Genomic DNA, 15,091 nt, shown 5'->3' on the forward strand with positions numbered 1-15,091 from the left:
GAATGGGTTTAAGGTGGCAAGACTCCAGTAATCCTGCATGTTTTCTACTGAGAGCTTCTTTGACTCCATGAGCTCATTGATGTTCCCTTTGAACCAACTTTAATGTCTGTATGCAGAAAAAAAAAGTGTTGGTAGATTTTAATCACTCTTCTGTAACATCATCATTATTATGCAGGCATGGACTAGTCTTTGGTGTAAAAGTATTACAGTTAAAAAAAAATACTGTTAAAGGTTTGAAAATGGTTTTGTGGAAATTTCCCAGAAAGTTGAGCCTGGAAATTTTAGGAAATGTTCCAAATTAGAAACTTTTCATGCAAATTATTTGGATTTAATGAAAATTACGGGGATGTAAACAAACTGCACGACACGCAGACAAATACAAATGTTTTACTGAAGGAAGCCTAGTGTTTTCTGGTTAAACATTAATATTTGCCCAATGATATGAATAAAGTTTGTTTCCCTTTGTGTAGCCCATAGACTCAGCCGTGGCTTTGATAGCCCAGGCTGCTGGAAGCCCTGGTTGTCTTAAATAAACCTGCAACTGTTCCTGCATCAACTCTGATTGCTCAAGATGGGATTAAGTTAAAATATATAATTTCCCCAACCATGTTTAAAAAGACCAATCTTCATATTCTCACAATTTTCCAGCTTTAGAAATGTCCTGGAATTTTGTAACCCCTAATCCTGCAGTTTAAACTTCTTTAAATGAGATCCTGAAGCGAGCCCAGAGTGACGCATCACTGCCCCTCCCCCACACGTTGCTCTAAACTCATGTCATCTGTCTGACTGTTTTTTTGTACTACCTTAGCGGTTCTCAACGTGGGCAATATCGTCCCCCAGGGGGCGTTCAGAGGACGGCAGGGGGCGCTGGCGGACATTTTTACAAAAGGGGGGCGCTGGGATGCCTTTGGGGGGCGTTTGGTCGAAGGTAAACTTTACACCTTAAATGCACAACATTGCCAGTTTAGACTTTGAGCAACTTGGTAAAACTGTATTGTATAACATTAAACCATGCTTGGCTGCAACTGTATCGATGGCAGCTCTTCTTCCATTCAGTGTTTGTAGCTTCTGTTAGCTTCTTGGCGCAGCTCCGTTCTCCTGCTACTGGTAGCTAAAATCACGACACCCTCACTGTGTATCCCTCTGAAAAATGAACCCACTCAAATAAAGAAATCAAGAAATCCCTCCATGGGTGATACCACGATAGAGAGCGTTCATTTTATAGCGTTAACACTGTGCTGTAAGTGGTCCGGTATGAAACTGGTGTGATAGAACAACACAGCACTTTTAAATTTCAATAATCAGAATGCAGAAATTGTTTCCATTGTTTTAAAAGGTTTATGTCAGTCTGCCTTTTCCCCATCAATACGCTTCCTGACCGCTCTGCACCTTAGGAGCTTAAAAAATAAAAAAGACGAGCACATTGCGCAAAACTCTGAAGCAGGAGAAGCGGGACATAAAACAGAGCAACGAACTAGATGTGAATTATGGCATAAAAACAGAGAATCCGACGCTGAACAGTGAAAATGGAATTAGGTGTTAAGTGAAGATTACTGATGGTGAGCGTCAATAAACGATAAAATAAATCTAGCAACAGGAAAGAAACTAAAGTGGACATAGCAATAAACCAAGATAGGATAAAACTAATCAAATGAAACTAAATGGAAATGAATGAAGAACAAAATGCAAGAATAAACTAAGAAACTAAAGTAAATACAGAGGAATAAACTGGTATGGCAAGACCTTTCGAGCAATAATTAATACAGAGACTGTATGGCAAGAATAAACAGACACTATTTCCAGATAAAAGGTAAAATAATATTGTTGAAGTGCCATGGGTTTGTTGAGACCACATCTAGTACTGAGAATAAATATATCTTACAGACCATAACAGTAAAGAACTGATCACTTATTTATGTTTTTATTTAGATTTGATATATTTATTTCTTCAATATTATTATTTTTCATGTCAGTGTTAATGTCACGAGGCTGATGACTCCATGACACTTTCAATTTGACTCATTAGGATTTGATTAAGAACCAGATTTGTTCTTTGTAATTTCTGTCCAGTAAAACTATTAATCTATAAATCAATAGTCAGGTCTATATAAAGATAKAATCCATGTTTCTGTCTCATATTTGTATGGCATTAGAAGGACCTGGAACTTTTGTTTTTCCACTGAAAGCTCTGGTTTGCACAATAAATGCCATGTGGGTGAAGTTTTATGAATGATACTCTGATGTCCCATTCTCCTGAAGGCAGCACAGAGCTGCACCACCAGAAACTGACAAACACTAAAGAGAAGAAGAGCTATGATTAATTAATGTAGTTACAGTTCTATTCATGTTTTAATGTTGCAGAGCTTAGTCGTTTTGCAAATAGTTCAAAGTTTAAACTGGCATGTTGTACATCTTTTATCTGGTCATTTTGTGCAAGATTTAACAACTAGAAAATGGCACAAAATAAGAATATATTTTTCCACTGACTGGCTGCTGCTAGGCCTACCAATTTTAACTTGAATGTTCATTGCATTTTTCGTAGACACCTGTGAAAATAATTTCTATTCCTATGACTTTTTTGTTCTCTGGAAAATTATTTTTGATAATACAGAAACAAGCATAAAAATCAAAACATCTACAATAGTGATAGTTATATTAATAATAAAATAATAGTCAGTGCAAAAAAGCCTACAAATTCTTTGGTGGGGGGAGGTGAGGGACCTGGATAAAGGCTAGGGGGGCGCTGGGCCAAAAAAGGTTGAGAAACACTGTACTACCTGAACTATTTCCGAAGTTCCCCACTCACTCTTGTTAAGAAACCCTGTTTCATCTAAGCAGCTGACTGCAGGTTCCACCGGAGCACATAGCCTGACTAATTAATCACACTGTTACAGCTTAATTTACACGTCTTGCTCTATAAGGGGCAGAAGGATAAAGAGAGCCAAACAAGGCTCTAAAATTTACAATTAAAATGTAACGCGTATTACTTTAGCAGAAGAAGGAATAATTGTTTCTTTAGGAACGTCCTGAAGGGGAAAACTGTGTTGGATCTTTTTTTTTGTTGATGCAGTGCTTTTGCTGATGTGTTCATGCTTGTTCAACAATAGTGACTGGAAATGTGGCACGTTGGAAGATTTCGTAATATTTCTCATCTGCTAAACATTGGTGTGTGCGTGTGTGCGCGCATTTATGAGAATGAATCTTAATCAGTGAGAGAGATGCAGGAACTCCAGCCCAAGTGTGACCAGACTGGCTGAAGTTTGCATGTGGATGGAATTTCCTGCAGGATAAAAGGGGAGGGGGGAGTGAAAGCAGAAAAACAAGTCACGTCACTGATTTCCAGCATTAATGGGGCAAAGCAGTTTAGCTAAATAAAACCTATGACAGCAATACAAGCAGCGGGTTTAATACAAAGGGTCTGGCAGCCTTTTTCCTCTGTTGTTTACTGCTTTTCTGTGGAATACATCAATTATTTACAACTGCGTTCACACAAGATGCATTTGATCAATCAATCCCCCAGAGCAATATTTTAAAAAAAAGAAACCTAGCTTTATGAGTAAATGCTTCTCCTCAAAAGACTCATTAAAGCCAACAGCTGTCTGTCAGTTTCACTGTGATGCAGCTCATCTGAAACACATGGCGCCCATGCACAGCAGTAAATCAAACTCGGAGGAGCGCCACGATCTCAACCCGACCGGCTTGCGCGTCGATCACGGAGCGGCGTTGCGGCGAGACAGATGCTTCCCACATTCAAAAACAGAAGCTCAGAAAGCAAACCGAACAAGGCTCAAAACATCCACATTCACTTCCTGAACAGGCCATGGATGGTTTGTGGTCTACCAAGATTTTGGTTTGTGGAAAACATTTTTCACTTCCTTCTCTCTCCCTCCCTCTTAGACCTAGTGTGTGATTACAACACGTGGAGCCTGCTCCCAAACTGAAGCACGACAACAGCCCTGTCGTTTGCCTCTCTGGGGTAACCAACTGAAGGCCACTACTTCAAATGGTAAATACGGTTTAGTTTCTGACAAATCTAGTCAAGTGAAAAGTTTACATTTAGTGGTGTGAATTCCTGAAGCTAGTTTTCTACTGACCAAGAGTACAGAAGCAACGAGAAGTGGCGAAGCAGGGGATTTTATTCCTACAATCTCCACTATCTGGCTAGTCTGAAACTAAAAATCTGACCTTTTTTCCCGTTTTCAGACCATGACGACAACACTCTTTGGTGTGGAAGTCGTTACTCAAGGAAGAAAACTCTGAGTTAAACATCTTCTCCATCAGTGAGGTCCTTGGGAAAAAAATGTGGAAAGAAGAACTAAAGATGCAACAATAAGGCTCTTGTCATACAAATACAAGATGCAACAAAAAGGCTCTTGTCATACAAATACAGGTGTCCATTTTATTGGTGTGTCCACTTTGACACCAGATGCAGTCTTGAATTAATAAAGTCAATCACTGGATCGGGACACCCTGTAAAACTGCTCTGGTGAACGGTGGCCACCATCTATGTGGTGCACTTGAAATTCATTGATCATTGTAATAGATGTATGTGTGTTATAACATTTCTTAGAAAATAAGCAAAATCACAATTATCTCGACTAAAAATGTCTTCCTGCAAATGTGTGTGCAAAGAAGTCCCGTCTACGATTAGTGTTAAAGTGTTTCTGTGTGCCAGTCGACGCTCCATCGGAGCTACAGTTTAAAAACAAACATGGTGGATAGACAACTTGGACAACAAACAAAAGACATCAACACTGCATTGTTTGTGAGCAGCTAAATGGACAGACATATGGCTGATGAGGAGGCAGAAAAAAATAAACGCTATAGAAAAAACCCCCTGAAACTCCTGAATGTTCTGTGAAATTAGGAAAGCTTTGTTTCTGCTGCGTTTTCCCCTCAAACATGAACTAGGTGAACATTTAACTGCTTGGCTCTGTGCCTGCCAAATATAACCAGATCACTGGTTACATTTGATAATTTGATAATTTGATAATCTGAAAACTGTTCAGAAGCCCTCATGCGTTTAACTCTTTTTAATTACACGCAACTGTGAAATTAATCTCAACATGTAATTCAAAAATGTAAAGAAATAAATGAATGACTTATTTTTATGTTAAAGTTTTGATTATTGTAGTTTAGATCAAGGTTTAGGTAAAAGAAGCATATTCTGACTCAAGTGGGGTTGAAGTCATTTGAACTGAGGCCTTTGTTTTCTTTCAGTTCAGTCTCATCAGATTGGTCCTTCTGAATACCGTATTTTCCGCACTATAAGGCGCACCGGATTATAAGGCGCACCTTCAATGAATGGCCCATTTTAAAACTTTTTTCATATATAAGGCGCACCGCATTATAAGGCGCATAGAATACACGCTACAGTTAGGGTTTCCACCTGTCCCGTTTGGTCCCAGAGTACTTTATATAGTAGTCTGTCCCAGTCATTGTTTCACTCACTGTGTTGGTGTTGCGAAATTGTGCCCAACTGGTTTCTGGGTAACACAGACCAACCGACACACTGCTGCCGCCGCAGTCTCTGTCTCTCTTCCCCAGACCCCCCCGGCTTTAAATGTATAAGGACTGGTCCCTTGGTAACCCTAGTCGAAGCATCCCGGATGAATATCTAAAGCCACTTTGTTGACATAAAGAATGTTAATAAAACAGTCCGACTCCGGTCAGCGAGGAGAGCCTTCTGCGACTGGGCCGGGGCGTGGCCGGACGATGGTCACCTTTCTCCGTTCGCGCACAGCATATTTGTGGAGAATGTGGTGCTAAATGACCTGCAGACATTTAGCACCTGCAGACTGACCTATCTACCTACCGATTATCATGTCGGTAGGTAGATAGGTCAGTCAAACTTTATTAACAAACCAGTTTTTTGACAACTATCCCAGCATGCACCGGACGCTACTTCTTCTACGGGCGAAAATGAAGTCGGTGGCTGCTTACCGTAGTTGCTAAACTTGTTGTGGCTCAATATTGGTCCATATATAAGGCGCACCGGATTATAAGGCGCACTGTCGGCTTTTGAGGAAATTGAAGGTTTTTAGGTGCGCCTTATAGTGCGGAAAATACGGTCATTAAGAAGTTTTATTTCCAGATACATAAATAATACGGGCTTATGAAATTTATATATGAGGAGGTACTTCAAAAATATTTTGATTTGATTTTGTGGTATGCAAAAAGGAAAAAGGTTGACTACAGAGATTATGCACAGACATTTACAGTTAATATGCATAACCATATAAAGTGTACTGAGCATGCTAATCACTAACATGATTCAAATTCAGTTCAAAAATATTTTGATTTCTTTAATAAACGATGTCAACCCTGTAAAAGTTTTTGAAACAATGCTGAAATTATATTTATTGTAGAAGTCACATGATATCCTAACAAAAAATAAATTGTTAAAAAGGCTTCTAGAAAGGTGCTACTATATATTTATTTATATATAATATTAATTAATAATTTTTGACAATTAATTAATAATTTAACAATTAAGCAAACAGTAATGAATTACAGCTTTTTTCTCAAATATTAATCTTGTAATATCACTTTCAGAGTTTAGGATAATAATCGAGTACATGTAAAACATGTTTTATTATTTTAATATAAACATATTATTGGTAAGATTATACATTTATTCAAAAAGTAGAAAAAAATCAAGTATTTTACTCTTATGTATAGTTCATAAAGAAAAGTCCCAACCAGGAGGAAAGAACTTAACAATACTAAGAAATCAGACATGAAAATAAATCTGATCAGAGCATTTCTATTGAAAAGGTTAAGACTGTGGATGATAACAGAATCAAACAAGAGACCCTGAGCCACAAGCATCCCTTCCTGAGCCACACTGTTTGCACAGCGCCCTGCATATCTCACTGCATTGTGAGCAGAAGTGTTACAAAGCTGCGATTGAAAGCCCCATTTTAGGACCAAAACACACAGATCTGAGCCGACGCTGGGTCTGTGTGGTTTCAGCGAGCCCTGCTCTCGTATCCACATAACTGGTGGTCTTTCACACTGGTCCTTTGTGTGGAGATTAAGGCGACATGAGGAGGGATTGGACTGGCCCTACAGGAACAAAGCCCAGAGCGCAGGAGTGGGAGGGGGGACTGCACTCCAGCAGGAGGGCGGAGGGGGTGGAGCACTGGGGACAGACTGGGGTTACCAGCAACAAACCCCAATGTTTTGGTGGGGCCGGTCTGAGCGAGACAGGGAAGGAGTGGGGGGGGCTGGTGCCCATTTGGACTGAATAATATAGAGTAGGAGGGAGAAAAGGGGGAACAGTTTGGAGGACTCACAGCCCCCCAGCTGCTATTGAGGTCTGCCCGAGTGACCAGCTGCGACTGTCATTAAAACCCAGTCTAGACTTTGACTTACGGGAGGGAGCAGGAACAGGGAACGGTGGAGGAAAACAAGGAGATCAGGAGCACAACAGCCATTCCTCTGAGCTGCTAGTGAGTGGAGTTCCTATCATTCCGTTCGTGTTCAGGCAGGAAACGGGAGACATGGCGAGGAAGGGATTAATAAAACATCACTGACATAAACATAATTCTTGGTCCCGACAAAAAAAAAGGAAAGATGGGAAAGAAAGAAGAGAAAAGAATGATGCACAGCAGAGTCGCTCTCCGAGCAGATTCCCCCATTAACCTCGGCGATGGTGTTCCTCTGTTGCCCGGGGTTACTCATGCAGAACAATCCTGTCACAACAGATGAAATTTTAGAGAAAGGGAACATCAGAGAGTCTGGTGAGGATGCACAGAACTTCCCTGGGCGACCGGCAGAAGGTTACACACACGTAGTGCGTTTTTCTGGGGGCCCCGGAGTCGGGAGACAGAAAGCATGTGTACAGGGAGGAGAGCGCCATTACCAAAATGCACTGGCTGAAATTAGATCCATACAGATACCAGACTGAGAGCTGATCAAGACATGCAGACGCCACCAGACAGTGCGAGTGCAACACACACACACGGCAGAGCACACGGACACACACACACCGCAACTGTGCCCTAATCAATGCTAGGGGAAGGCGGAAAGTCATTACCTTTGTCTGCATCTCGGGGTCAGATTACTGATCTGATTCTAAAGTGAAGTCTCTGGGGCTGAGGCTGCATCTACCATCCCTACCAACCCACACCCCGCAGGCTGCGTCCCATCCTGTCTGCCGGTCCTCCTGGACGGGATCAAACCCTCGCTCTGGGTCGGCCACAGGCACTCACATTGATCAAAGTTTCATCCATAAAAACCCAGGCATAATAAATCGATGTTTCTTCCACAAACTTGAAAAGAAATATGAAACCTTAATACTGCTTTGCTACACCCATCTAAAAAAAGAGGATTGTTTAAAAAGTGATCTGGTTATATTTGAATGAACACAATAAGTGATAATTTATGTAATTTTTCTAATAAATCAAGCTTCTGCCTGGTTGACACCGAGTTTGATTAACTTGTTGTTTAACAATTTTTTTTTCTTTGGACTGTAATACACAAGAGAAAGCCCCCATGTTCCAGGTTCTCTGGCACAAAAGAGAAAATGAAGCATCATCATCATTCATGAATCACGGAATATGCTACTTCCAGTTATACCTCAGAATAAAAACTACATGGTTGACGTGTTTAGAAAAATTCAATGAATTTAATGATTTTTGATTTTAAAAAAGTAAAAAAAAAAAGGGTTATCTTTTAAAAATCTGTCTCAAAAACCCCCAACCAGAGTGATTAATGAAACATTGGTCGATTCCGACCGACAGAAAATTGATCAGTTCGTCTAAAACTTAAGTGGAACTTAAGAGACTTTTTCCATTCTAAACCACAAATAGGAACAACTAAATAAATTGACAAAGTGTGATGCACTGATCAGGTTTTTTATGGCTGATATTAATTTCAAGTGGTCCATTTGATCTGCCCTGGATATTCAGATTTTTCTAAGAAATGAATAGAAATTTTAAAAAAAGACATCTCAAACTCGGTGCTTAATTACAACTTGCATAATTCTTCCATTTACTCAAATGAATCCAGGATTCCCACAAAAACAATGCAATTTTGCATGTAAGCTACTTTCTGTTCTACATATTGAAAACACTTAAGCTAATGCTACTGTGGAGCAGCTATTAGGTGTATGAAATGTGTGTCAAAGAGTAGCTAAATCCCATAACTTAATCAACAGGTCTGGCCTGAGTCACACCAATCAAAGCAAGTCCTTCACGGGAAAGAGAAAGAGCTGGAAACAGCCTTGACAAGCAGACTGCTCACATTCCAGGAGAAAATTACACAGCAAAGGAGCGTCTAATCTTTATGCCAACAGCAGCTCAAAAAAACAAAAAACATATCAAATGCAAAAAGACACGCTACACAAAACAGGTTTAAGGTTTTGCGTTAGCTCGCCAACATAAACTGCTACCAAATCCATCCATCAGCGACACATTACTTTTTTGTGTATGCAATATCTTTCTCTTGTAAACCTATGTGTGCAACCGCTAAAAATAAAGTAAAACACTGAAGCTGGCGTGCTCGGACTTTGTAGTAAATCCCTTGTGGTCAAACATCAATAGTGGCAGAGCTGGGTCAGAAAGAGGCTACGCTGTCTGCTTTAGCAATTAGGGCTCTGTGCCTCCAGGCCAGTGGAGGTCATTAACAATACTGGTGATTATCGAGTGAAAAGTAGACCACCCCGGACCCGAGCGGACGCCAACTGGCTCCGCGCCACGCTATAGGAAACTGTTGGTAAACAACGATCGCTAAGGAGAACGTGTCTGAGCCAAGCAAAGGAAAACTTTACACAAGCTGCAAAAAAATTAATTTGATTAAAAGTCAGCCACAGGTCGAAGGATCTTTGAGAGGGGCGCGGGGGAAAATACCAAACGGCTTTTTTTATCTCAAGCCAAGAGGTAATTAAAATTCCCTCTAACCTTTCCCATCTAAAGTTTATTTTCTTTTTCAATGCACACCTTTGAGACCAATAAGTCTCCCTCTTTCTTTGCACATTCTCTTGGCTCTGACCTCATGGGCAGGTGAGCGCATGTTTTATTTGACTACGATTCCACCACATGAACTCCCGCACATCACATGCAGCATTAAATAGCACCTGTTCGCAAACTAGGAGCTCCCCAAGCTTGATTTACACAGAAGCACACCCACGAATGACAAAACCCTGGCACAGTAAGGCCAACTGTGAGAACAAAGTTCAAGAGATAGCAGAAAATTAACACACCTTCCCTGTAGCGCTTATGAGAAAGCAGCCCAGTTGTTACTTGGCGCATTGGAAGGAGCCGGTAGATGAAAACAGAAGTTGGACTACATTTAAAGTACAGATTAAATCCCAACAAAGCACAAGGCCTTCTTTCTTTCTTTCTTTCTTTTTTTTTTTAAACAGAGACAAAAAAAAAAAGAGAGAGAGAGAGAGAGAAAGGGAGGGACGCACCCTGCCTCAGAGCAACTCAGCCGACAGCACATATCACATTGCTACTGGGTTCGGTTCACACACACCGACTGTGTCACGCTGCCGTGTAATGCCCATAACACCAGAGGTTGGTAATCTGTATAAAGTCAACAACACGTGACAAATTCACGGAGATGAAAAAAAAAAAGAAAAGAAAAAAAAAAAAGAGTGTGCTTCCTAAAGTCCCTTTTGAAGGTCTGAGATATCTGCACTCACTGCAGCAACTTTCAGGTTGGGCTGGTTTGGGGCCTTCGCACGAAACAATTCATTATGAGGTGTGAGACGACGCTCTGCAAGTCTTTTTAAAAAAGAAAAAAAAAAAAAAGTACTTGGCCATCATGACCCTGCCTGATTTTCCCTCTGAAAGTAACACCCCCACAAACAAACACACACACCATTACCCTCACCCAACACAGTGAAAGGTTTGGAGCAGGCAGGCAAACCGGCCATGTAGGTGTGATCATTTCCTTCAAGTCAAACCTTGCTGTGCTGCACCCTTATCTATCTGAGCGGGGGAGGAATACTTTTCCAATTCTTGTTCGGATGACTCAACTAACATATGCTTTGAAAGATGACAACATAGCTTGACTATTCCTGACGGTTATTATTGTTATTTTTTTCCCCAAATCGCTCTGCACAATGGCAAGTTACAACCAAGCATGAGCCGGTTACCAGCCTGTTCAGACCACGGTCAGAACAGGTTGTTTCAACAGTGCTACATCCATTTAATGAAACGCCAGAGAAAGTGCTAGCATGACTAGAACCTTGAGTTAAGTGAGGCTACTACATTTTTTTGCCGGTTGCTGCACACTGCCCAAAAGAAGCTTCCTACACTTTCCCAATTCTTGCAAGAAAAACTAATTCAGTTGCCTAAAAGAATACTGTAGCAGTTTAAGCTTAAAGAATACCATTATTCTCATAAAGGTCATGCTGCTCTAAAATTAGAAATCCAACTACAGGTTGGCTATTAGAGGAGAAGTTGACCAACTAATCAGCTAATATCAGCATGCGTATATGCACGCAATGATTCTACAGCTTTTGAAGCTATTTGTGCTGCAATTAGTTGGTCGACTCCTCATGTACACGTTTTATTTGTTAAAAGTTGAGGTCTTGAGAATTTCTAATAACAATCTTTGTAGATTGTTTTTGGTAGGAAAAACCTGTTTCATTTACCTGTAGATAGATAGGTAGATAGTTTAAGAATCAAGCTAATATGCTAGTAGTTACCGTTTTAGAAATCAACAGATTTAATGTGCGACCAGATGCTGAATTACTGCAAGAGCCAGTTACCATACAATAAGAAGATCTTTCTTTCTTGAAAATTAAACAACTTATGCCATGACAAAAACTGTAAAATAATAAAAAGATGAACATTTCTTTCACTCTAGGCAGAATATTTTGTGCTGGGGCTTATAAAAACTGAATGAGTAACAACATTTTGGCTCAATGAAAGAATTCTTGAAGGTACAATAACATTTTGTTTCCACCACAAGCAGGGTATTAACCCAAGAGCTTTCTTTGTCAATGTTTCAAGGCAAAATTGGTTTTAAAATAATGGTGAGTTGTTTTTTTTTTTTGTTTTTTTTTACTGTGCAAGCCTAGGACCATTAATTAGACTTTCATAATGAATGATTTATGGCTTTCCCACATATGTGGTTTTGGCATTGCTGAAATAAAATAAAAATTATTAATAACTCTTGAATATTGCAAATAAGTTTGACTCAAAAATGATAAAAATTATTAAATAAATTGTCAACTGACTTGCGTGCAACAGTAAAAGTCAACATGTCATACTGTTTCAGCAGCAGCATTAGATCATGTTACAATGCCTTGTTTGTTCTGTGTGTGAATATTACTTTAACCCACTCTTTTCACACCAGCTCATGGGTAATTGCAACGTGGCTCCACAAAGAAGGCAATTTGCTAATAATATTATCATCTGCATAAAATTCCATGCGTTTAGGCTGAATCGCAAAAAAAAATTCACATTTAAATCCAGCCTGTTGTGTAGTTGTGGTCGCGGGTTGGTAGGAATCAGCGGCTCCAGCATCTGCTGGGGGGGATTCAGAACCAGACCAGCGCCTGCAAAGACCCCCAGACTCCACATTTCCATCACAATGAACCCAGACTTCAACTCCGACTCATGTCTGAGTCTTTTCACTCATTCAGGACCCTCCAACTGCATCCATTTGTTGCATTAAACAGATTCACGCGTCAACCGGGGTCGTCTTATGTGAACTTTCTAGCGCGCAAAGCAGCACTTGACCATATCGCCTATATTTAACCAACACGCTATCATTTACCCAGTGTACCGAGCAACACACTGATAAGCAGGTATAATAGGCCACCAACAAGAAGGTGTTTAGTAAATAACTTCGCATATCAGAGGAGCAGGGATTAACTAGGGCTTTTAACACAAACTGTAGTCTGATTATCTTTATTAACGCTTCATATCCCAAAAATACAAGATAAATCCTTGCATTATTAACGCATCTGTCCAGAGGAGCATTTTTTATTAACATTAGTCAACTTCAGACATTGGGGCTAGCGAATGCTAGCTGGCGCCTCGAACACACACAGCTCCACCATGTTGTTGTTGTGGTTTATCCAGCCGCTGCGTGTTCGTTGCCCACTAATTTCCTTTCATTCGTCGCTGTAAATCCCAACAAACAGCGAAACTAACAAAACAGCGGGGCTGTCGGTCGCGGAGAACAGCGACCGCTGATTTAGAGGTCGGCGCTAGCCAGACGCGGCTACCGAGCTAGCTAAATCCCCCGATACACGGAGCGCCATGATGATCATCAGCGACAACAGGCAGTGCCCAGTCCAGGAAAAACACACCGAGACAAAAGCCGGAGAGGCGCTCCGGTCCCACTCACCGTCACCGACGGCCGCCAGCCCGAGCAGGGCCAGCAGCGTTAGGGCCGTTTGTCTTAGAGCCATGTCTTCTGAATTCCCATGTCTACGCGAGGAAAAGCGCCCGAAGTGTGTCGTTATCAACACGGTCAGAGCTGAAACACAACCACAGTCCGACCGCACACACCACACCACCAGATACCAGCCAGCCAGCCAGCCCGCCGGTGACGTGTTTAAAGGGGGAGGGCTCCCACTGCCTCCCTTCACTCTGCCTCCGAGGTCACGGCTGCCTGTGTGTGTGTGTGTGTGTGTGCGTGTGTGTGTGTGTGTGTGTGTAGGGGGAGGTAAACACAACGATGGCTGAATTATAGACCTCCAGTCTCACATTATCAAGCGACAGTGAGATTTTCCCAGCTTTTCTTTTAAATATACAAAACGAAACAGTTCAGCGTGGTGCTTAGCTTCCCTGTCTGGGTTATGAATCAGCCTCAGACAGATGTCAGAGGAACCATCTTTTTCCTCTATATAGGAAGCAGAACTTACTAAGATGCTAAGTTTATTTTTACAGGGTTTATTATTATTATTATTATTATTATTATTATTATTATTATTATTATTATTATTATTATTATTATTGGCCTCGTATTGTTCTATTAATTGAATCTAATATCTAAATCAATAAGCATTATCACAAAAATTAATATAATTTTTCTGACATTTGCAGTCATTCGTAGATCAACTTGTCTATGTTAATTTTTTTTTATGTTTTGCAGTGTGACATAGCAAACAGGCCCAATTCATATCCAAATATAATTATATAACCAAAGCTATTCAGAGGTGTAGACGGATTCAAATCCATTACACATATGAATTTGATCCTAGTTATGATGCAGTGCAGTCAGATTCTTGGTATGATGCACATTGATAAAAAGTTACATAAGGAAGCCGAGCTGATTGCGTAGAGTCGTTGACTATGCAGCAGTTCCTCCCCCTGAATATCTATTGGCGACAATGGAAAGAAACAACTTCCTTTTAACAGGGAGAGACCTCCAGCAGAGCAAGGCTCAGACTGAGAGGCTCTCCGCTACGACTGACTGGAGTTTGAGAGGACAAATCCACAATTGTCTTCTTGAGACGCTGGATTTGTTGTTTCATCCCAAGATCAGCAGTGACCCTCATCTAGCTGCCCCCTCATTCAAAGTCTGCCTGTCTGGTTGATGATTCAGTCTGATGTCATCTTCCTCTGTGTGCCACAGAAAAACAGTACTTATATGTTGTTTTATACTTGCCACATTTTGAATTATGAATATTACATGTGGAGATTAAAATTGGATTTATTCCCTTTAATCTTGAGTAAAACCCGGCTAATCTTAAGATGGTTATTTGTAAAAAAAAAATTCCTGGGTTTTTCCAGCATGTATCAGTTTCATGCCTGTGTTGTTTTATTTTTCTGAGTGTATATTCTTTGGTAATTTCATGACAGTTTTAGGACATTTTATTCCCTTTTCTGGGATATGGCCTATTTCTAATGAATACAAAAAACTCCATCTGTCCAGGGATGGCTTGCCCTATTAAATGAAACAGTAGAAAACCAGAAAACAGAAAAGTTTCAAAAATATATGAAATACAAAAGAGTGGTAAACTATATGTATATATAAACACTATTTTTTTAAAATTGTTTAAGAATAATTAAAATGCCTGCATATTATTACATTCCATATGCTGCATCTTTTTAAACTGGGAAAATTTTGTCTGTAAACTTTGGAGATGTAAATTTTAACTGACTATTGCGACCTTTTC

The 15,091-nt window shown here is 40.4% G+C and overlaps 1 protein-coding gene across 1 annotated transcript in view; it reads right to left on the reverse strand.

Moving 5' to 3' along the window:
- Positions 1 to 13,533, reverse strand: part of acvr1ba (activin A receptor type 1Ba) — a 22,123-nt gene extending 8,590 nt beyond the window's left edge. Inside the window, exon 1 of the mRNA XM_008413667.2 lies at positions 13,315 to 13,533. Within this exon, the coding sequence (XP_008411889.1) occupies positions 13,315 to 13,378 (64 nt within the window). The 5' untranslated portion in view covers positions 13,379 to 13,533. The remainder of the gene's footprint in view (positions 1 to 13,314) is intronic.
- Positions 13,534 to 15,091: the final 1,558 nt, after the last annotated feature.

This window comes from Poecilia reticulata, linkage group LG7 (assembly GCF_000633615.1).
Source record: "Poecilia reticulata strain Guanapo linkage group LG7, Guppy_female_1.0+MT, whole genome shotgun sequence".
In the NCBI taxonomy this organism is placed as follows: domain Eukaryota; kingdom Metazoa; phylum Chordata; class Actinopteri; order Cyprinodontiformes; family Poeciliidae; genus Poecilia; species Poecilia reticulata.